This window comes from Boleophthalmus pectinirostris, unplaced genomic scaffold (assembly GCF_026225935.1).
Source record: "Boleophthalmus pectinirostris isolate CB_2022bp ecotype Guang Dong unplaced genomic scaffold, ASM2622593v1 HiC_scaffold_7, whole genome shotgun sequence".
Taxonomy (NCBI): Eukaryota; Metazoa; Chordata; class Actinopteri; order Gobiiformes; family Gobiidae; genus Boleophthalmus; species Boleophthalmus pectinirostris.
The window spans coordinates 12,317,568-12,341,705 of record NW_026571473.1 but is presented as its reverse complement, the minus strand read 5'-3'; the positions used below and the strand labels follow the sequence as shown (position 1 = coordinate 12,341,705).

At 36.2% G+C, this 24,138-nt stretch overlaps 1 protein-coding gene across 1 annotated transcript in view; it reads left to right on the top strand.

The window, feature by feature from the left end:
* The window catches only part of gpc5b (glypican 5b), a 65,664-nt gene that overhangs the window by 20,997 nt on the left and 20,529 nt on the right, over positions 1–24,138 (top strand). The window contains exons 8-9 of the mRNA XM_020938143.2: positions 4,333–4,453; positions 16,615–16,771. Coding sequence (XP_020793802.1) covers positions 4,333–4,453; positions 16,615–16,771 — 278 coding nt within the window. The remainder of the gene's footprint in view (positions 1–4,332; positions 4,454–16,614; positions 16,772–24,138) is intronic.

Genomic DNA, 24,138 nt, shown 5'->3' with positions numbered 1-24,138 from the left:
AGCAGGCTGGTGTTTCTGATGCTGAGGTCGGATATGGAGGAAAGTTTTGGCCTGTTATAGCTCCAATAACAATGAAGGTAAAGAGAGTGCATTTATATGAATAACCAGCTGGCAAAGGTGGCAGATCTCAGTAGCATGTTTTGCAGTGAATATTGTGTAATGAATATTTTCAAGAAATAAAAAACTATTCAAACTGTATTAGATCACTGAAGAGCTTTTCACATGAATTTTTTGTCTTTGTAAAACTTTTTAAAATTATCTAAAACGTTGTTGCTTTGCTTACCAATGAAAAAATCACTACGATGAGCAGGATTAATACTATTAACAATGCTGAAAAGTAACTGAATAGATGTACTGAAAATAAATATTCTGAATACTAATTTTGAGTAGCTGTGTATAGTTATTTTTTCATTTGGTGGTATTCAGACTACTGTTACTTTCCAAAATAAAAAGGAATACATGACAGTACTTCATGGAATTTAGGCTTTGAAATATGAAATGTGAAAAATGAAACATAACTCTTACAGTGTGTGCATATGCAATTTTTTTAAATCTCAATTTAGAATAAATAAATAAATGCATGTCTTTGTAATTATATGACATGTTTTCTCACGATGATATAATGCAGTTTGATGTAAAAGTATTCCAAGTATTCAGAATACAGTACTCTGATTGAACCATATATCAGAATATGTTACAAAATACATTTTAATTTGGATATTCATTATTTTGTAAATAAATACATTTCCAAAGTATTCTTCCCATCACTGCCTATTAAATGGATTTCAGTGGTAGGCCTATACATGTTTATACAGCTTCAGGCGTGTTTGCTACTTCATAACATTATAATATTGCAATTTGTCAATCAGTGCTCATGGAAAATGTATTTACATCTTGCTGATTTATTTTGTTGTATTTCATGTTCATCTTTGCAACACAGTTATAACATTTTCACTGTAACCTCTTTCTTATGATCAATGTAGCAGCAGTTTCCATGGCAATGTATTTGACATAGCCTTGATGTAAAATCCACACAGACATTCACAAGTCTGCTTTTTTTAACTGGGATTAGCGGTTTTGACAAGCTAACTTTGAGTGTACCCTGGGATTTGTGGGCTTTAACATCAGTGTTCATTTTGTCACGGTTAAGATAGCCAATTTCCTATGGAGCATAAAAGGAATATGGGAACATGCAAACCACCCACTAACAAAACCCTGTGCTGAAAGACTCTAAATGAGCAAAGTATTACAATATTTCTTCAGTCAAAATGTCTTAAAAGTATCTGTGTCATTTTAAAAGTGTAGGTTAGGTTGCTGCTTCATGGATTTACCCCTTTTTAAAATGATTCAAATACAGAACAAAACAAAAATACCCAAAAATAAAAAGCAAAACTTCAACCAATCAGTCAATATCAGTGTCCGCAGGGATCAGTTTACAGGCATTGAACAGTAAAATACAATAACAATAGAAAGCATAAACAAAAGTCTCTGCCCAGTTCCACAGGTAGGGATCATTAGTTCCAGTGTCAGGGCAGTTTGAGGCTAGTGACAGCCCTGAGGACAAAGGTGTCCCTCCTCTGTGTTTTCTGTGTCCTGCAGCCAGGGCATCATAGCATTGTCCAGGGAAAACCAGATGAACTCTGGACACACAACAGGAATACCGCCTCTCTGCGCTCTGTTTCAGTCAGTGATGAGATGCTCCAGTGTTAGTCCTAGAATATCTTCTGCTATGTTTGGTGTAGAAAACCTGTTACATTGTTATAAAACCATCGCCATAGATACAAGAAAAACAAACTGCTCAACTCAAACAATCCAATAATCCTTAACTTTTGTCCTTTAAACTGTACAAGCTGCACTTCTAGTTGGTCAAAAAACCCAAATAAAAAGTTAAAAATGTAACTGCTCAGTGCGCCAGCTATTTAGCCACAAGAGCAGCCAGCCACAACCATGGCAACCACAGGCAGCTGTAGTTGCTCACTCACTGCTTTATTCTTTCTATTTGCCCTCCTCAAATAGTTTTATGTTCTGTCTAAGCATTCAATATAACTGCATAATTGTAAACAAAAATTAAATGATTGTTTACATGATCTGCTTTGGCACATTAGTCATTTATTTAGAGCGTAACAAAATAATTACTTCTTTTCATTTTGTTTTCATTTAATTACTCATTATTATTGGCTGTTTGCATCTGGCTTTGATATTTTAATTTCACTTGCACTAATAGTTAGAATAGAGGAACACATTTTACAGAGGCAGTGGGATGTTATATTATGTAAGTACGAGATGACAGAACCTTCTCTTCGGGCTAGAATATTTGTTGAATATTTTATAAACCTTTTACTAACTTTTATTGCTTTTCCCTCCATTAAAACTGTATCTGAGTAGGAACAAAACGCGCATTAGACTCGATTTATTGCTCAACTTGTACATCAGAGAGTAACTGCTCAGAACTCATAGCTGTCATGGCTCTGTAAACTTTGCTGTATCATCACTTGGCAGAACTAAAGTCAGGTTTTTGGTGGTTTGGTTCCTACCCACGATTCTTCACGCCCTCTTCTCCTCACTGCTGCAGTAGACATGTTTTTGTCTGACAGGGTGGGGTCGGGGCGGTTAGTAAGTGAAAGTGATGACTGTGTTGGCGTCTGGTTTGGTCATGGAAAGTTGGTAAAGATGACACAATGTTTTCCCATGAATATTTTACTCCAGACCCACCCACACTCACTATATAGCTCCTCTGTTCTTGTGTCACAACAAAAGTGTTATAATAATCTACTTCAAATGCAAACTTAGATCTTGTATCATTTATAAGTTGTGACAAATGATAAATGACAAAGTGGAAACAATATTTACCAATGCTGTTATAATATATTAAAAGGTGCACTCTGTACATTTTTTTGGAGTATGGTGCCCCACCTGTTTGTCTCCCTGGAGAGACAGAGAGGGGTGCCTCTCAGACACCGGCACTGAGATCTTTGTCTCAGTCAAAGGTCTCAGTGCAGTTTAACAGGAGACTGTTCAGGGAGGGTCAGCAGATCCTGTGGAAGAGCTAAAAGTGTCTCCTCCTGCAGCATCACAGCCGTATCCAGGGGAACCAGGTGAACACAACATGAAAGGCCTTGTTTTTACTGTTCTAGTGTTTCATTTAGTGACGAAATGGTTCGTTCACTGAAAGTGTTTCCACTGGAAGATCTTCTGCCACAATTGCTGCCACATATGATACAAAAAGCCTGTAGCACCTCAAATGTCCATAGTTAGCTCTTTAGCTATCCTCTTGCATGATCTCCATGGATACAAGAAAAACAAACAGTTCATTTCACACAATCCAATAGTCCCTTATGTTCATTCCCTCAAAGCATTTCCTTTGAAGGTCTTCTGCCACATTTGCTGCCACTTATGGTGTAAAAAACTTGTAGCAACTCAAATGTCCATAGCTAGCTCCTCACCTAGCTCATCAGCTAGCCTCTTGCACGGTCTCCATGGATACAGGAAAAACAAACAGCTCATCATTTCACAAGTCCAAGAATCCCTTACTTGTGTCCTTTGAACTGCAAATGCTGCACTTCTTAGTTGGTTAAAATCACATGATATGATCTTATAAACTGAGCTCAAAAAACTAAAAGTTTTAAAACCTGCTCAGTGTGTGAGCCAGGCAGCCATAAAAGCAGCCAAGCACTCTGTTACCATGACATAATTACATGGAGATGTTATTGCTTTTCCTGGAATGTTCCACAATATGGCATGAATCTTTCTAGCACAGAGGTGTATTTATTCTTCCAAATTATTTTGAAAACATATGTTTTTACTGTGAGGGGTGGGGTTGCCTCTCCACAGATCTCACATGCAGCTTGGCCTGGTGGCATCACCTGCTTTTTCCATAGGGATGGATAAGTTTAAAATGGAATATTCTAGGCAAAGCAATGGCATGTCCATGGAAACAATCAGGTGACAGACAAAAGTAACATAGTACATAGTTAATGTAGTTTAACAGACTATTACCTTTATGTTTCTCTTTTCCCAAATACATAGGACCATAGCATATAAAAGTAAACTAGGGGACCACTGGGAGGGCATGCACTCCACTTATAACTTTTTTTGCTGTTGAATTAATATCTGCAAGCCAAAACATGACCTCTATTACTGGATAAATCATGTTTTTTAAGCCTAGAGGTAGGTTAATTGAAACTCAATCCAGACTTGGGGATTGCATTTCCAAGGAACTCATTTAATTGTGTAGTAGTAGCTGTGGGTAAAGTAGGTCATGGGCACTAGTATACGCACATATCTGGGACACTCAGTACTGAACTATATGTGTCTTGTTGTGTCTTTGTGTAGCTACGCAGGTCGAGTGGTTGGCAGCAGTGTGAAAGCCCAGAGGGAGAACCCGGAGATGACTGTCCGCTATTCCGACCCTGTCCTGAAGGGGGCCAAACACAGACTGGAGCAGATAACACAGGTAAGAAACAGTTTCTTACCTGATATAGTACAATATACTGTATGCCTATAGCTACTCACTTTAATTTTGGGTAATTAATTATTCAAACAAAACCTTCTTTTGGAGTCTTCCGTTTTGCATTATGATTTCCATAAAATAGTTGAGAAATTTCAATTTGAAAAGTGCCAATAAAGAAGCATTAAGACTGAGAATGCGATACTATCTGACTCCATGAGACAAGAAGGTAGCGGGTCAACCACCCACCAGAAAAGTTACACAGTGGAAATTTAATATCTGTAAGCCATACCCTATTCCTGCCATTTCACATATTAATATTCCTGGTTAAGTTCTTCAAGTTGCACAACCAACCTTGTATGTAACATTTCTGGCGGTGTATGTCTGTGTGTGCGTGTGTGTCTGTGTGTGTGTGTTGGGGTGTGCCACCTGTTTGCCTCCATAGAGATGTTAGTGCTTTTTCTTGGAACGCTCCACAGTATTGCATTACTGTAAGCATATGTGTCTTACATTAATTCAGTTGCAGTATTTTATTGGTGAAAAATACCTTGAAAACACAGATCTGGCTTGTAACTTAGCCTGCTGGTGCCACCGCCTTGCTTCCATGAAGATATGTACATTTAATGCTTTTATGAAACATTCCAGGCAAAGCAGTAATCTCCATGGAGACAAGCCAGAGGCATACCTTCTACCAGAGAAGTTGCATAGTGCATGTTTAAGTCTAAGAACAAACTGTTATGTGTTGCGAGTCTGAGTCTAGTGCCTTTAGCCTGTTTGTAGCTCCCTTCATCTGCCATCACTCAGTGTGAAGTGCTCCGTCCCATAAACTAAATGTCAGCACTCCAAACAGACGCTGATAATCTCTCACTATAAAGAATTAATTATTTCAAACATAAACAGGATTTATGCCCCTCTTGAAGTCAAAGCTGTGCATTGTAAAATATAATACGTGTGTGTAGGCGGGTATTTATCACATTCCGGGAGCTTAAATCTATATACACAGTCACTTCATGGGGACGTTTTGCTTTGTGGAGACCGAAAATCAAATAAATCCTTCTATATTACATCATATGCATGGCTAAAGTTAAGATAGGATTAATTTATGTAAAGGTTTTGTCAGTTAGTCAGTGGCTTATGTATTAGTTTCTAGTCAATGAATGTAAGTCAATGTCCTCGACTGACCCCCAGAAGCATATAAACCTAACATTTGTGCTTGTGGGTGGATGTATATATCACATTGTGGAGACTGAAATCTGTTTACACACTTATCTTTTACTTTGTGAGGACTAAAAATCAGGCCCCTATAATGTAACCCCTTTAATATTGCATAAACAACACTGCGTAAAGTTTTCGTTTCGTTCAAGTCTTGGTTTATTTCTAATGTAGTCCAGATTTAGTACCAGGTTTTGTCTCAGTTGTAGCGTGTGTGTGTGCATAAATAGTGAAAGCCCTCTTATATCTGATTATCTAAGAGAATATTAATACAGCACACTCATTGCTAGTACTGATTCATTATTTGTGTAGAGAGGACTGTGCTGTTTGGGATTCAGTGAGAGCTGTCAGCTGAACAGTCACACAGAGACAGGCCAGTAGACAAACAGGAAGCCAGAAGAGAAATACAGAGTGTGGGAGCCAGCTAGCTAACAAACATGAGAAGAAGACAGCAGCGCAGCATATGGAGTGCCTGCTTGGCAATGCCCATATGTTCTTGATAATACTGTCAACAAACACCAAAACAACATTACAACATTTGGCCCTCAGACAAGTATATTTATGAAAACAAGACGCAAATGATGGTGTTGGACTGAGTTACATTTCTTCTATAGAAAGAGACAAGTTAGAATTAGGTAGTTGTCATCAGGTCAACAGCACTAGTCTGCTCCTGTGTCATGTCCTCTTTCACTACATCTATAAATCACTGTTAGCCCCACAAATGTTATAAGCCACACTAACATAATATCAATATATTAAAAATAGTGCTTTGGACAGGTGCTGCACTGTCTCAAGCCCATGACAACAGAAACTGTAGCAGTAAAAGTCCTCAAGAAGGAGGGCCAGTATTCTTTGCAGAGAGAAGTGACAATGCTCCACCTCACCCGGCAGCTGGACCCTGATAAGTGTCACATGGTCAGATTCATCGACACATTTGTATGGGAGGATGACACTTGTATGATGTTTGAAATGCTGAACTGCAGCCTGCAGAACCTTTTGAAATAGCGTCAGAAATACGTCTGCCTGAGTGAGGTCAGAGTGATCGCGCACCTGCTTCTGGTGGCCTTTAAGGCACTCAGAGAGTTGGGCATTGTGCACACTGACTTGAAACTGGACAATGTAATGCTGGTCAGTTGCAAAAAACAGCCTTTAAAAGTGAAGCTGATTGATTTTGGACTGGCACACCTGAAGTCGGAGTTAAAGCTGGGGTCCTCTCATCAGAACCTTTATTTTCGGGCTCCAGAGGTCAGCCTGTGACTGCCTTTGACCCAAGTCCTGTTTCTCTTTTGGACAGAGGAATATACACCAGGAGGTTATACTCCAAGATCTGGACAAGGCTGCCAAAAATTATGTTCTGTAAATTCAGGGACAGGATGGGGTTTCTGAGCCTGATAAGAAACCTTCTTCACATGAACTTCTCAAAGGGAATAACTCCAAGTGAAGCTCTACAGCATGAGTTTATAACTCTGGAGTAATTTGAGGAGATGCATGCGGACTACGCGAAATGGCCTTATGGGCAATGATGTCAACCAGGAGGTCAAGGAGACACAAAACCATTCCAGCTCACTGTGCCCAAGGTATATATCCAGGGAGTACGAGTATATGGATGTCAATGAAGATGGTGAGATCAAACAGCACCGCCAGAAGAGGTCCAGGAGGAGGATCATCCAGAGGAGGTACAGGAGGAAAACTGTTAGATAGAAATTGACCACCAGATTGAGTGGATTTTTGCCGGTGAGATCCCTGAAGACTTTGAGAGCCAGACAAGGGACGCATCTTCCCCCTAATGTATATTGGAGGTTTGGAGCTTGACAATGGCGATGGGGAAGAACAGTCCAATCTCCCTGACAGTTCTGAAGATCCCACAAGCCAAGCAGAGGATTTCAGAGGGGTGACACACCACCAGAGGAGGTGGTGAATGAGGAGGAAAAAAACTCCAATTCTCATCACTCTGGTGCCCACCACATGCTTTCAAAGTTTAGTGAGCCAGTGGTCAATTTTAAAGGCAGCTTTTCTTACTTTTTGTCATTTATTTCTTATTTTTAAAATATAGCCATGATAATTTTTTAAAATAAAATAATCAACTTAATATGTCTTATCTCTCATGTCTCATTTGCTTAATGAAAAATACATGCAAATAAAACATTAGTTTTATTCCAGTTTCAGCATGCAACAAAAATGCAGAGGTTCAGTCATAAAACAAAAAGGTAGTTGGTCCGTTTCAAATGTACATGAGTAATAAATAAAATAAAAACATAATATTAGCGCCACAAATGTAATAAGCCAAACAAACAATGAAACTCAATGGAATAAATCCACAAACATAATAACTAAATAGCCCACAAATGTAATACAATAAATGTAATATCTATTAAAATGAATATTATACCTATTACAATGTAGCTTCTAGCTTTTTGTGAATATTGCATTATGATTATGGAACAACATGTTTGAACCCTCAAATGTAATACCCTCCCATAAATGTAACAGCTATTATGTTTGTTGGAAATTATTACGTTAGTGAGGATTATTATGTTTTTGTGGAGATTATTACGTTTGCGGGGTTTATGATCCCTTTTTTCCTCTTCTGGCAACTTCTTCTCTTAATAGCATTTACTTCATGTATTTGTTTTCATTACATACATATTCAGGTTAGAGTTTTTAAAAAACAGCATAAAGGAACTTTATGTATGATTTTTTAAAATTTGATTTTAAATGACATAAACTTGACTTGTGTCTCCAGATACGAGGTAATCATGTTCAAATCAGTCATAGCTGATAACATTTCTAATGCTGAATTTTCTTTTCTGCTTAAACCGGCTTCTCAAAGCCTGATCTCGTCAGATTTCTGGCGTGGGACTTGGCGTGTTCTAATTTGGTGTTTTGGTAGTTGATGATTTTGCAGTCAGAAATCAGAAGGAGGTTTACATGAGTCTCGCATTTGGGTTTCATTCTCACTACTTAAACCTAAGCACTAATGCAGCTAATCATGAATCAGTGCTAGTGCTGCCTCTGCAGCTCAGTGAGGGAGGTCTGGAGTTTCTGAGCTTTCACAAGGCATGGCTTTTCATATAGCTAGAGGAAATGGTACGTGTCCTGTGTCTTTAGGTTTAGGTAAGGGCAACCCATCTTAAGTTGATGGCAGAGTATCTTTTAAAACAATCAAATGTTCTGTTTTTTTAATGGCAAAAAATCCTCAAAATGTCAGCTAGAAATGATAAACTGGAACCTGTTATATTTTGGCCCTTTAGTTCACACAGTGTGCTATTAGCATTTGTGTTAGCATGTGTTCGTGTGCATGTTATCATGTTTGGACACAGGGGCTTCACTGTTCATTAAATCAAGGACTAATGCATAGGTTACATAGAATTAATGGGCCTGAGAAGGTAAGTCTCATACATAAACGATTTACATGGGCCCTGTGTGCGTCTGTGGGAGTGTTTGTGCATATGACATGGGGAATGCTGAACGCGCATTTCCTCCGTCTAAACATGATTAATGGACTCAACAGCAAAATTAGACTGAGCGCGAAACCAGCCACCACAGCACAAAACAAACCAAGCATGTCTCATCTTAAGCTTTTTAATACTAATATTGGCTTACTAATCATACTTTACCAATTGTGCGAGTTAATCTGTAATATATGTGAAACGATGACTCATAAAAGAAAAGTTCAGCCTATTACAAATACATTAATGGAGATCAAATAATTACACTGGAATTGAATGTAAGCCATTGTGTTAAATTGTCCACTTTTCTTCGATAAATCATACACCTACCCTATTGTTAATAAGAAAAAAATGTTTGCAAGAATAAAGGTTTTAATACATCGCCAATAGAATGAAAGAAAATAAGTGTAGAGAAGTGTGTACAAACAGTTTGGAATGGCTAGAGAAGTGCAAAGGATTTTTACAAGACAACAATGAATGAAAGAGATACAGATGGCAGTGCTGCAAATTTTTCAGCACTCATAGATGAATAGATGAAGACCATAGCTTGCATAGTTACAGGACATTTTTCTATATCCAAGGTTCTTTTTTTCAATTTTCAAATTCTGTCTGTGTGCATGTGATGAGGGGCTGTACATTTCTAGGCATCAGGTTAGTCAGTCTCCCTAACAAACTTCTATTTATATTTCCTTTTTACTGATTCAATTGTTTGTCTTGATAGTTATAAATTACATGATTGGATTCTGATTGATTTCTTTGTTTGTTTTGATTTCATTGCAGTTAGTTGGTAGTCTAAAAAATAATTGAGTTTATGGGACACTAGACATTATACAGCAGTGGCCAGAGTAGAGACAGTGGTAGTTTTCATGTTAACAGCTACCTTTTGTTTAATCCAAATGACTCTAATGAAGATGTATGGAGTTTAAAGACACAGCGGAGCTCTTCTTGTATTACACATGACATCATAAGGTGTAACACAGTGTTTTCCATTTGAGAGAATAACTCAGCCTAAATATGCAGGATTTGTGTGTTAAATATGTGCAAATGAAACAAAACCCAACTCCAGGTATGTTTTTGATGAGGAAACATTACAACATAGAGTATAAAATAGCGTAATATATAGTATCAATCTATCAGCACTCAATTTATGGCCTATGTTAACTATTTAAGATTAGTATTCATCATAATATAATATCATTTTCTGGTTATTTTTTACGTCCAACATGTGTCCACAGTATTTTCCCCTATTAACATTCAAATCAGAAACAATATTGGCAGGTCGTGAGCCTTGTTTCTCGCTGTAAAGTCACTCATCTGCATCAAACACATTACCGCGCCCCATTTATTAATTATTATTCACTGCTGTCATATGTGGCGTTTAGATCCCAGAACACATTAAAGGAGGAGACACATATAAAACAGGACATGAGGCTCATCCTTTGAATTTTAATCAACCCTCCTGCCATTTTGTGGAGGTGTGGATATCTCCCATCTCTTCTATCTAATCCAGTGTCTCCTCTTATCTTTCACTGTCCTATTCTTTCTTATATCTTAATTAGACTCTTTCACCTTCGCGTTCCGTTAGACATGGGCTGCTCGCTAATGGGATTGTATCAGGGAAGCCGCTTGCATATCCTGGCAATTAAGAAGGGTACGTACGCAATCGCCCAATCACAAAGCTTTCTAATCAGCCCGACGTGGCGTGCCCTGTAATGGAAAAGGTCAGTAGTCCCAACACTTATCATCCAGCTTGTACAGGGGAAGCAGGTGACAGCACGCCCAAGGACTTAATTAGAAAACTGGGCAACTTGCGATTTGAGCTGGGGTGGGTGAAATTAACAGAAAAACTATAATGAGGTGTCTATTTGGATGGGACAATAAACAATAATATAGTTTAATCATGGTAATTATTGATGCTTTGCAATGTCATCAAGTTGGGGGTGGTCTATATGTATCTCTGTTGGTGGAGTGTTCAGCAGTTACCATGGTGACAAAATGCAGACATAAATAAAGACTGCCAAACATTTCTATTTATGTATTTATTTTGGGCTTTAGAGATTTACATTCTTATACAATGGAACATATAACATAAGTGAAATCATGATAGAAATGAAGATAACAACAACAAAAAATTGCCCAAAAAGGAGTGGGAAGAAAAAAAATGTATTTAATCGCACCCCCTCTCTTCTAATCTAACACATTGAGCTATCTTTTGAATTTTTCAGCTATTTTGCATTAAACTGTATGAACTATTTACAAGTGCAGACAAACATTAAAATTATGAGTTCTCTCTCTCATTTGAAAAAGCTTTGTAGATTACTTGGTAGTAAATTATTGCATGGTCTGAATAAAATTATAGGTGTGTTCTAAAAATCCAACTTTATGGATAATGGGCAAAAATGTATGGATAAGTGTTCCCACACACTTCAGCACAGTATGTGAAATAAGGGAGAATCAATAAACAATATAACGTACAAAGGGCATTTTGATCAAGGTAATATTTCACGTTGTTTACTATATTCAGACTTTTGGAAATTTTAGTTTTTATATGTCTATTGTGAGCTTTCCATGATAATTTACTGTCTATTATAACTCCCAGGAGTTTATTTTCATTTACATTTTCTATTTGGACACCTTCAATCATAATTGGTAACTCTGTGTTAATCTTGTGATTGCCAGACATGGTCTTATTCAAGATGAATGACAATTTATTAATATCCATCCACTTTTTAATTTTGTTTAGCTCCTCATTTAGGGTACTTATGAGTTCATTATAATTGATTTAATATAGTCTAAAAACTCAAAAATTGATTTAAACAGCACATTTTAAGGAGTCTGTGATCAATACGTAAATTAACGGTTCTGTTTAGGTCACAGGTGTCAAACATAAGGCCCGGGGGCCAAATCCGGCCCTCCAAGACCTTTAATGTGGCCCTTGGGTGATTTTCTACTAAAATATTTTAATTATATTTTCTATTAAAATATTGTTAACTTTCTGTGGTGTTTATCTCAGCAGCGTCTCCAGTGTCTCTGTACATGGCTCCTCCCACCAGAGCAGCACAAATGAAGACTTGTCTCTTTCCAAACGCTCTTAAAGGACGATCGTTTTGACTGTTGACCGTGACACCCTCATTCAACAAAATGTCCAACATAAGAAAAGTGGATGCAGAGTGCAGGATTTTACAAGAAAAATTTACTTATTCCTGTTTGCAAACAAGTTCATGTTAAAACATTGTGTTGAAATTGAATTTTTCTTCAAGTTTCAGGTTGTTCATAATATTATAATATTATAATAAGAAAGAGTTCATCAATTAAAAAAGATTTCTGTAATAGATTTGCATTTCTCTTCACAAATATTTGAAGTTATTGTTATTTTGGGGGTTTATATGACATGAGTTTTCTGATCCGGCCCCTTTGGGATCAAAGTAGGTTGGATACGGCCCCCTGACCAAAATGAGTTTGACACCCCTGGTTTAGGTGTTTGATTTGCAACAAAAAAGGTGAGAGTGACTAACTGAAAAACTGTGTAACCGTACGTTTATGTGCTAGGGACTTGTTTAACAGCATAAATCATCTTAACTGTTATAGTTCCAACCAAGTTAGTTCCTTATGGTCAGATTGTGTTAAAATAAAACACAGATTAATGTCTAATAACACCTCTGACAGAGTAGAGGCTCCAGTTAGCTTCACATCCCCTGGGGAATTGATTGCACTGATTAAAAGTCTTATTTATGTTCATGAAATTAAAATGGAAACACATATTTATTTGTTTATAAACCCAAATGTATAATTGATCCATACAAAGTTAGAAATATGGATTCATTTATTTTTGGCACATTGCTCAGCCCTGATTTATTCTATGAACCACCATGTTTAATATCGCACACTCTGAAAAAACACTTGTGTACTTCTGTGTCCTTAATATCATATTGGTCATGGAAAACAACTGGAACACCCCTTTCCCCTTACTGGCCAAACATAATTAATGGTTTGTTTACAGTGGTTTATAATTTTAACTTTCAAACTTTCCACACTTACTTGTTATTAATGAGGTCATTCCTGAGTTCTCTGAAATCCATTTATAAAACTCACACCTCCAGTGCCTCCAAGCCTAAACAAAATACACAGTCAGGGGTTTTCTTGTGTCATTTGGCAACATTTGGTTCCACATGACGTCAAGGATGACTTCGGTACTTGGGGGGAAAAAAATGTATAAAGGGTTCATCCAGTGACATGACATGAATGAGTCTGGTCTGTCCCTTTAAGCAGACTGCCCTTGTCACATTGGCTGCACGTCTTTTCTCTGACTGGCTTTCACTCAGTGTTGTGAGCTTTTAGCCATGTCAGAATGCTATTAACTCCTCAAAAATATGCCTGGAGTTGTGTTTTGTTTTATTCACACATTTTGAATAATCCTTTATTATTAGTCCGTCTAAATCTTCAAAGCTCAAAATGCTCGTTCCACTTCATTATGACATATAATGGTAGTTTTTATGTTAACTAGGGCTGGGTATCATTTAGAAGTTGCCGATACGATACATACCTTGATACATAGGCCACGATACGATACATATCTCGATACAGTGTGCTTTCGATTCGATACGATATATTTCAAAGCAATTCGATATGGCTTAATAAAAAATAAAGGTTAAATCATGACTGTGATACTAAAAGTCATTGTTAAACAATGTCTTTTGCAAAGTTAACATGAAAAACGCCCATTTTACTCATCAAAACAGTGAAAATGTCAAATGTGTCCTATAAACAAGCAACAAAACTTAGCAATTTAACAAAATAATTTAGTAAAATATACCAAAAAATACTCTTGGTGATATATTGATACAGCAGCCCATGATTTTGATACCGTATCATCACATTAAACAATATGATATTTTTATATTTCTGAACAGCTCTAATTTACGTTTTGTTTAGTTGAGATGGGGGCTTCTGATATCATCCAAATGATTGATAGAATAGTGAAGGTGTGTGGAGTTTAAAAACACAGTGGAGCACTTTCTGTATTACCACATGTCACATTATCACAAGAGTGTTTTCTGTTTGAGAGAAGAGCTCAGCTTAAAAATGTTTTTATGTTAAACATGTGTGAAACAAACAAAACCAAAAAAACACACCAGTGTAGTGTAATATGGGCTCTTTAAATATGGCGTCTGAACTGAACTGCACATCTCTTCCTCCATTTTACACTGTGCTTTTTGCCTTATCTCTATTTGCAGCATGACTTTGTATACCACCTATAGTATCTCACCATCCCCAGTGCGCATTTATCATACTGTGTACCAATTATAAGTCCCTGTCACCGTGGAAACCCAATATTTTTTTTACCAAAGCTGTACCAGGAGAATATCACTTCATTAGCGGAAACAAAAACTAGCTATAGATTAGATAAAATTCTGTATGTCACACTTTAGGGGCTTTCCATCGGGACCTGCATTAAGTAACATGTCTTAGCATCTACAGTGGCAGTTAAGTGAGCAATGTGATATGGATTCAACATAAATAGAGTCACCTCCATTAGCCCCATCTGTGCTGTGACCTGTGTGGGATCACTTTCATTATGTGCAAATTGACATGTTTTGTTTACTTCAATAGCAGGTTGCAATAGAAAATAATACGCAGGTTATTTATATTTATGGTGTGGTTGAAAGGAAATGGTTTAATAAATTACAAAAAAAATAAAAAATTATACATCCACAATAGCAAGTATAAGCTTATGGTTAGGGTTGGCCGGGCATTTGATTGAATTTTAATCGAGACCAAGATTCAGTCATTTCTAATCACCAATAGTATTTTTAATTGAGAGGACTATAGCACGTCCTCTGTCACTAAAGTTATGTTGTTTGAAGAGGAAACTGAAGTAGCAATTAGCATAGAGTAGCAATAGCTATTATTTAAAAAGTGTATTTGTTAATGAAGTTTATATCAGTGGCAGCATGCAATAGAAAATAATATGCATGTTAATAATATTTCTGGTGTGGTTGAAATTAAATGGTTTACTAAATGACAAAACACGCACACAAAGATGTATAAGCATACTCTTAAGATTAGGTTGGCTTTGCAATTGATTGAATTTTAATTGAGACCAAACTTCAGTCATTTCTAATAAAGTCAATAATCTGCTTGTGTACTTATAATTGAGAGATCTACAGCAAATCCTCTGTCACTAAAATCATAGTGTTTGAAGAAGAAATTGGACCGAGAATAGAAATTGCAGGAGAAATTTGTGTGTAACTTTCAAATCCAAATCCACTTTTATTTATATAACACATTTTATAAACAAAGCAGTTTCCAAAGTGCTGCACAGAGATCATAAAATGAAGACAACAAAAAGGTAAATTGCTAAAATTTGTGTGCAAGTGTTATATGTTCAGGAAATTAATATGCAAACCCATTTTTAAAATAAGATAAATAAAACTGAATTTAAAATTGTGATAATTCATGAATTATCATACAACTATATTACATCTTTTTAATATTTTTGTATTTGTCTAATTAATTTGTTACTATGGACTATTCTTTATTCAATATTTTACCAGTACTGAAGGTCAAATGACAACACATTCTCATTTACATAGCAGACATGACTATATTTAGAAATGTGAAACTAGGTTATTAAGAGATACCTATTAAAATAAGAAAACTAAATCATATACTGTCCAATATAATGCTGTAATAAAGATGCAGTGTGTTACTAGTGTGGCTGGTCACGGGGGAAATTAGTGAAAGTGACAAATAACTTGATCCAATTTGATTTTATTTTTGGCCTGGACATGTCCTTTATTTAGGGCAAATTATGCTTTATGCTAGAGCTATTTTTGCACAATTTCACACACTATCCCTGTAATCTTACTTTTCTGCAGGATTGGGACCTATATTGTATTTTTTATACACTTTTGTAGTATTTTACAGTATTTTTTTAAACAGTTGGTTAATTTTAGTGTTGTTACAATATTAAATTTTCAATCATGATTTTGATACTAAGGAATAGACTGAATACTCTGATAAAACATTATTTCTTTAGATAGAATGTCATTTTTAATATTACAGTTACAGTACTTTCTTTTAAATTCCCATGTGGAGTTATATCTGTGTAATCCCTCAGTGGGTCAGGTATGTTCCATAGTGGTCCATGGGGGTATACTAATCTATGTGGTCTTATATTTGTTTTGATACAGCTCGAGATCATTCTACGGTTATTCTGGAAAGGTTCATTTCTGTCCTGTGAATGCGACTTTTACTATCAATACTTGCTCAAATGATCTATTTTCAGTACTAGTTTTAGCATCAATTAGTATTAGATTTTCGATACTTTTGACAAACCTAGTTAACCTATATTTATTGTAGAGTTTTGTCATTGTCAGTTCATATTCACATTGTACATTGTAACATATGTCATTGTATACATATGCCCCTATACAAATCAATATTTACACATTGGACACATATTTAAACAACTGTACATCATTTCCATTTCTTTGCTGTATTCAGGAGCTGGTAGCAGAACTTGGCTGGACCATGAAGCCCAGCACGAGAGAAGAAGATACTGTAGAAGGAAGCTCACCCACCAGGAGAGCCGAGGGAGGCAGCGGAGAGGAGGAGTGCGATGATGAAGACGGCTGTGAAGGATCTGGAGCACAGGATGGTGGTGAGTCACATAAGCACACCTGCAAAACAAGCAAAACAAACAGCAGCCAACACACGCCTCCTACCACATGTAGGGTTTCCATGCTTCTTCGAGACATTATATGAACATCTAAACAAGATTTTTTTATATTACTTTATTTTTCTATATTACACAAAATTGATTCTTGTGAGCTTTAATCCATGTCACACTTTATTATTACTCTGTCTACATCTCCAAAGCTCATAATGCTCTGTTCTACCTTGTGATGTCATTAAGTGGTAGTTTTCAAGTTAATAGCTACCTTTTACCTTTTGTTCTGTAAAGATTGGCAGTTCCAGGGTTGAAATCATCCAAATGATTCTTATGAAGGTGTACCGAGTTTAAAAACACAGTATTACCACACAACATGACAAGATGTAACAGAGTTTTCCTTTTGAGAGAAGATCTTGTGTGTGAATGAAACAAAACACAAGTCCAGGTATGTTTTTGATAAGGAAATAACATAAATCGAAATCTTGCATAAATTTGGACCCTTTAAACTTCATCATAAGTAGAGCACATTTTACAGTTTGTTTATGGTAATAAGCAATATTTTATGCAATATAGCACTACCTCTTCATAGCTGCATTTCACTGCAGTAGGTAACAGATTTTGATTTGTGCATTGTCATTTTTTTCTCCATGTGTATGATTCAGACTAACTAAGCACAGTGATGTGGGGTAGGTGAAAACAAACATTTTCTGAACCTAGAAAGCTGGACAATACAGGATTACTCAAACATATCAAAATAAAATTTTGAGTAAGCAAATGATGAAGCAGCGCTGTTATATTAACATTAAAAGCAATATAAAAGTTGATTTCATTGTTACTACTTGCCTAAAATAAACTGTAACCTTAACCTACTTTACTCAAATCTGAACTTGTCTAATCATGTTGTCATTGACTTGTGTAGAGTGTGTATACAGACTTCATTCTGATAAATACCCACCCACATACTCCTGAAATGCACAACAACTAGAGTTTGTGTATGGACATTTGCAAATAGTTACATTTATACATTGTAGCTGATGTCATCAACATTCCCTGGGAGTGTGATGCTAACTGCAGGCTCTGCTCTGTCTGAGGCTTTGTTAAACTTTAATCTGATGTTTATTTTACCACAATATGACCATAAAGAGCTGATTTAGCTGACACTACAACAGATGAGCTCATCTGTAATGTTAAACAATCCCTCTCAAGTAACTTTACAGTCACAAAATAGCTTTTGTGTTTTCAGATGGTCTTAAAACTTTTGTAGTTGTGCTTGTTAATGTGTGCAACTTATAAGCATTCCACCATACACATACATGCAGAACAGCCTCAGAGTGATGTCACTGCAACGTATCAATATCAGTCTCCATTTCTTATGTAAACCGGTTATTAAGCTTTGTGTAACATGTTAAGACAGTTAAGAGTTACTGGGTTTTGATAATCAGAGGGTTCTCTCAGGATTCTCTCAAGTTTTTGTCCTGTGGCATGTGGCAAAATTGGCATGTTTGGGATATTTCGATATAAAAAGTCTCAACAACATTATGTTACTTTTACTAGAAAATTATTGGTATACTTTTTGACCAAAAAAAAAAAGAGTTTTGTTAAAGGTGCACTGCGTAACATTTGTAGTGAAGGGTTTGCCACCTGCTTGTCTGCATGGAAATGTTATTGCTTTGTCTGGAATTTTTATTTATTTTTTATTAATAGGAACACTGCATATTAATGAACATGTACAACATTGCAGTGTAAATATGCCAGATTATAGCAAAAGTGCTAATTTCCATCTGCAGTCCTTCGGCAGGTAACGCCACAAATTTAACAGAAAAAAGAACAATAACAAGTGATAAGCGACAGTTCTACACTGAAAGTGTCCACAGGTCTGTTTTTCCTTTAGTCACTGTTTCAAGTGGGATTTGAATGTGGCCAGTGTTGGAGTCTCTCTTATTGATAATGGAAGACTATTCCAGAACTTAGTGCCTAAGACACTTTGTCCAAATGTGGTGCGTCCGTGTGGATCCTCACGATGTTCCACAGTCACTATGGTACACTACAATTCAGATCTGTGGAGAGTCGCCCCTATTCTCAGAAGCAATTGTTGTTTTTTTGAGCAATAGAAACACCTGCAATCAATAAATGCTAGATGGAAATGTTTAATGTCATATCATCGAACATTGCAAGGGAAGCAATACATCTCCATGGAGACAAGCAGGTAGTGGACCCTCCACCAGAAAAGTTTCACAGTGCACCTTTAAGAGATAAGTAAAATACATAGACCATAATTCTCAACTACCAAAACATATGTCTCTTACTTTTGGACTAAAACTACAACTTTTGAGAGATCACAAAGTTATTTGAATAGAAGTTCCACTATTTCAGAGTTTTGTTGGTGGTTATATAACAGTCTTCAATACACTTTTATCTCTTATTCATCTCTTCTTCTTTGTATTTCTGCTGACCTCAGTATTTCACACTCACAGATACTTCTTTAAATCTAACAGGTCACCCCCAAAAGAAGGAAACTCTAATCATTTATTCACCTGCTGATTTATTCATAATCTTATGCATTAAACATGGACGTCACTGAGATCCATGGGACTACCACTGCCCTGGGGCTATCCACTTCAGCTGGTCCATCCGCTTTTTCCTACAACATAAAAAGTGACTTCATGAATTTGAGTTGTAATGTACTTCCTGGTTTTACCTCCTGTTTATATACTTTCCCTAATCTACTTTTCTACTCTACTACTTCTACCTAATTTGTTTTTGATCACTGAATGGCCCTTATGGATCACCTTGTGTTGTTCATAATTAGAAAAACAAACTAGAGATGGGTGATATATATCCATGATAATATTTGTATTGTGATATCTGAGGATGTTTCATTTATCTTTATAATGGTACATTTCTTGACACATTGGCCTGATATTTTTTTCTATTTTTTTGTCCTAATGGAAAAGAAGAGCAGTGGATCTAAAGATACAACTGAATGTTTATGTAATTATCATAAATAGTAGAACAAATTAGACTGTCCAGCACCTATAATTGGTGCATTGTTGACTTGTTGGTACACGTGAACATTGAACATTTTACACAAATCAACCAACCTATCATATTTTTGTGATGAAACTCAAATTCTCCATTGAAATGAATGGGATTACCGCTTAACCCCAAGTTTCACTGGAACAAATGGATGGTTTAGTAGCATTTTGAGGCAAAAATGGGCAGGGTGGATCTGAGAAATTGGTATAATATTTACAATAGCGAAAAGTTAATTTGTGACTTTGCAATGGATTTCAAAATACTAATATTGATAATGGAAAATACTGGAGGGACTAATATTAGAAGGCTGAATGAATCCATTTTGGTGGTTTTCAGATGTTAGAATTTGATGATGAAATGGGGGGGCAAGAGCCAGAAATCTTTAAGAATTACCGTACATGGTATTCTTAAATTCACAAATATTTAACTTGATAACTTTTTTTAGTGACTAGACCCTAAAACTAGGCCTGTTATGATAATTATTATTTCCATTTCCGTTCAATACATGTTAGATGGAATAATGAGGTCAATATTTAAATTTATCATGGGACTTTTTCTTCAGGGAACTTTTTGGTATTTTTCTGTACCATGATCTGATTTTAGCTGTGAGGGTTGAATAAATCACTTTTAACAGCTGATTATAGATACAAACAAACTACTTAAGTGATTAATTCTGCTATTTATTTATAGCTGTTTGTGTTTTTTTTTAACTATGTTATACATTTCAAATAGTTTTTGGAGATAATCCTGCTTTAGGGTTTTTTGGGTCAGTAGTATAAATTAATTTCAGTATTATCATTTATCATAATATATATCAACAGAAATCAGCTTTTTGACCATTTATTTTAGCTGTTCCTTTATGTATTAATATTTTGGCACATAGAATATTATGTTTTCACCTGTAATCCTCTAATTGGAGCATTTCTAAAACATTTACCCCGCGTTTTGTTGATAATATTGCAATCTCCATTAGAGGTGGCCTACACCCTGAAGCTACAAACGCTTTACTGTCCATACCTAAAATTAGCTACAATAACTCATGACAATTACTGGATGGCACGTACAGTAAAATGTCCTCTATGGCTCTCTGCTATTTTCCATGACACCCAATGCTTGTGAATATAGGCGGTATCGTCATGGTAACGCTGACCCTACATAAGGTTACATCAATATATCGCAGCGCCTGATTGGTACATTGACTTCCTGTTGGTTTCGCTGAACGGAAAGAAGTTTTGTCATTACAGAAGTTGTTCTTAGTTTAGTGGAATGGTATTTTTAGTAATGACTGCTGCTGCATTCTTCTGCATCATCACCTCGTAGGCAGAGGTCATGTGACTGATGATCACAGGATGATGGTTCAATTCCCTCAGGGCACGAGGGTATAAAACAAGACCATAGTTGCATGTTTTACTTGACTATTGAACTTACTTTTTAAAATTGGTTTGTCTCTTCTACATCCTATATTACACAAAATTAGTCATTGTGAGCTACAATCCATGTTACAACGGTGGTGCCTCATCAAAAACATACCTGGAGTTGTGTTTTGTTTTATTCACACGTGTCTGAATAATCCTGCATTATTAGTCTGTCAAAATCTCCAAAGCTCAAAATTCTCTGTTCCACCTAGTGATGTCATGTAGTGGTAGTTTTCAAGTTAACAGTTACTTTTACTTTGGTAGCAACTGGCAATTCCAGCGCTGAAATTATTTAGCTGATTCTACTGAAGATGCAAGGAGTTTAAAACACAGTGGAGCACTTCCTATATTACCACATGACATCACAAAATGGAACATTTGAGAGAAGAACTCAGCATGCAGGGTTTGTGTGTTAAACATGTGTGAATGAAACAAAACACAACTCCAGATGTGTTTTTGAAGCAGTAACAACATTATGATATAGATCAGAAAATACTGTAATATGGGCCCATTTTGACCACATTTTTTAATTTCCCTGCTATATTTAGACTTTGGAGTGCGACACAATATGGAACAAAAAATGTTCTTTTATTTTAGTTTTAATACACCTAATGTATATATTACATACTTGAAAACAGAACAGGTCTCTCTATCTGTATGCCATTAGGCTGGTCTGATGGCGCATGATAAGCTTTATATATTAACTACTAATTAATAAAAAGAACAACGAATACTTGCATTTATTAATACAGCTGAAACTATATAGTGTTACAATATTGATTTCATTATCTGCAGTTCCCAAAACACAGATAATTCATATATTCTAGTTTAAACATTTGAAATGAACACTAACACGCTGTTTGACACACTGACATCAATAAATCTAATCCCACACTATTGATTTTTATGTCAACAAACTCTTTCATACAAGGACAATACATCGTTACAAATACAATACAACAGCAAGTTAATTAGCTGTAACCTTAGATATCTGTTTACATAGGCTAACGGCAAGGCAAGGCAGGTGTATTTGTGGAGCACAATCTGTACACAAGTAATTCAAAGTGCTTAGTTAACAATACTGTCCTTTTCTTATATTATTTTTATGCTACCTTAGGGCTTTTAACCATTTTATATTTGTTTTTCCTTCTTATATACCCTCTGAAAGCTTTAGCCTCAAGCAAGTTTAAGCCTTATTTATTTTCCTGCATTCAAAACACCACTGCGCAGAAATTTCCCGTTTTCCTCTAGCCCACTGCTAGTTATCTGTTTATGTTTTTCTTTAACAGTGATACATCTAGGACTCAGCAGTGTCACACAGCACTTTTGGTACATTTTTGTTTAAATGCTTGCTACTTTGATCTGCAGCTATAGGAAATCAGAGGACATGTTTCTTTTATTAAAGGTCCTATATTTACTCAAGTTTTAGTAATCCTGTCTGTTTACATCTCCAAAGATCAAAATGCTCTGCTCTACATTGTTGTGTCTTGTGAGGTAATTTTCATGTTTTTAACAGCTACTATTTACCTTTACTTCAGTAGTTAGTGGCAAGTTTATGGCTAACATCTTTTAAATTATTCAAGTGAAGGTATATGGAGTTTAAAAACTCAGTAGAGCACTTACTGTGAATGAAACAAAACACAACCCCAGGTATGTTTTTAATGACGAAACATTACAACATAGATGAGAAAATAGCATCACATGAGCCCTTTAAAGAAAATAAAAGAAACAGATCTCACATATTGTAAGTTTATAGCAGACAAAAGTATTATGTGCCCTTTATGAATGTTTGTTTTTTATCTGGTGGCAGCAAATATAAAAATTTACCAGTGTGAAAAGTGGGTGGCCCATAGGAGCCTTTGTCACAGCCTTTCTTCTAACCTTGATACGCCAGATCTGTGAAACAAACACCCCCCGCTGGGCTGCAAACTGGTACGTTGGCTATTTACAGAGAAAATTGCTAGTTAAGATTTAGCGATCCGGTGGCGTGCAGTGTCTTTCAGCCCACAATGAATTCAGTAGAAAGATCACAAAAATGGTGACAAAGAGGATTTTGTCAGTGTCATGGAGGCTGCTCTGTTTCCTTATGCATATCAACAAGCTGCTGATGCATTGGGGCTGAAAAGGAGAAGTCAAACCAGACTCACAAATCACACTCAGAGACTAGACCAGGCCATTTCCCTTTTGAAGGATTTGGATTTTCTGTGCTTCGACTCCATTAGTCTGTCAGGTGAATGGAATACACGAAGGTTAATAAATAATGTCCTGGCCTTGTTTTTTGCCTAATCAGCAGCGTTTTAGAGAAGAAATATATATTAACGGCTTTTCACCTTTGACAACTGGTGAACTAGGCTGTAACTTTTTGTATAATGGTGCACTATGTAAATTTTCTGCTCTGCCACCTGCTTGTAATCATGGAAACTGTTTTGCCTTGGTAAGCAAAAGAAAACTGAATTCTACCAGCCGTAGAAGAAAAAAAAGTTTTTGAGTGAATATGTTTTACTGCTCACTTTTTCAGTTCTGACATGGTTCTGTAAGTCACTGCCTTACAAGGGAGGAGCTAACTACAGTGAAATGAACGCATCCTAGTTGATTACAGCAGCAAGTATCTGTTATTATCCATTAATAAATAAATAAATAAATAAATCCATTGAACTAACATAAGGTGTGATCTGTGAGTTTACCTATGGAATGTGCACAGTATGTCTATCATTAACCATAGACTGTATAAAGAGTTGGACAAAGTCAGTGTGACGTCACCCATAGTGTTTGGCTCCAATAAAAATTAAGCAGGATCATGTAGAGCAGATATGTCAAAGTCAGGCCCAGGGGCCAAATTTGGCCCATGAGATCATATCTAATATGTATTAGAGCTGCCCCGCTGGCTACAAGCTATAGAGAAAT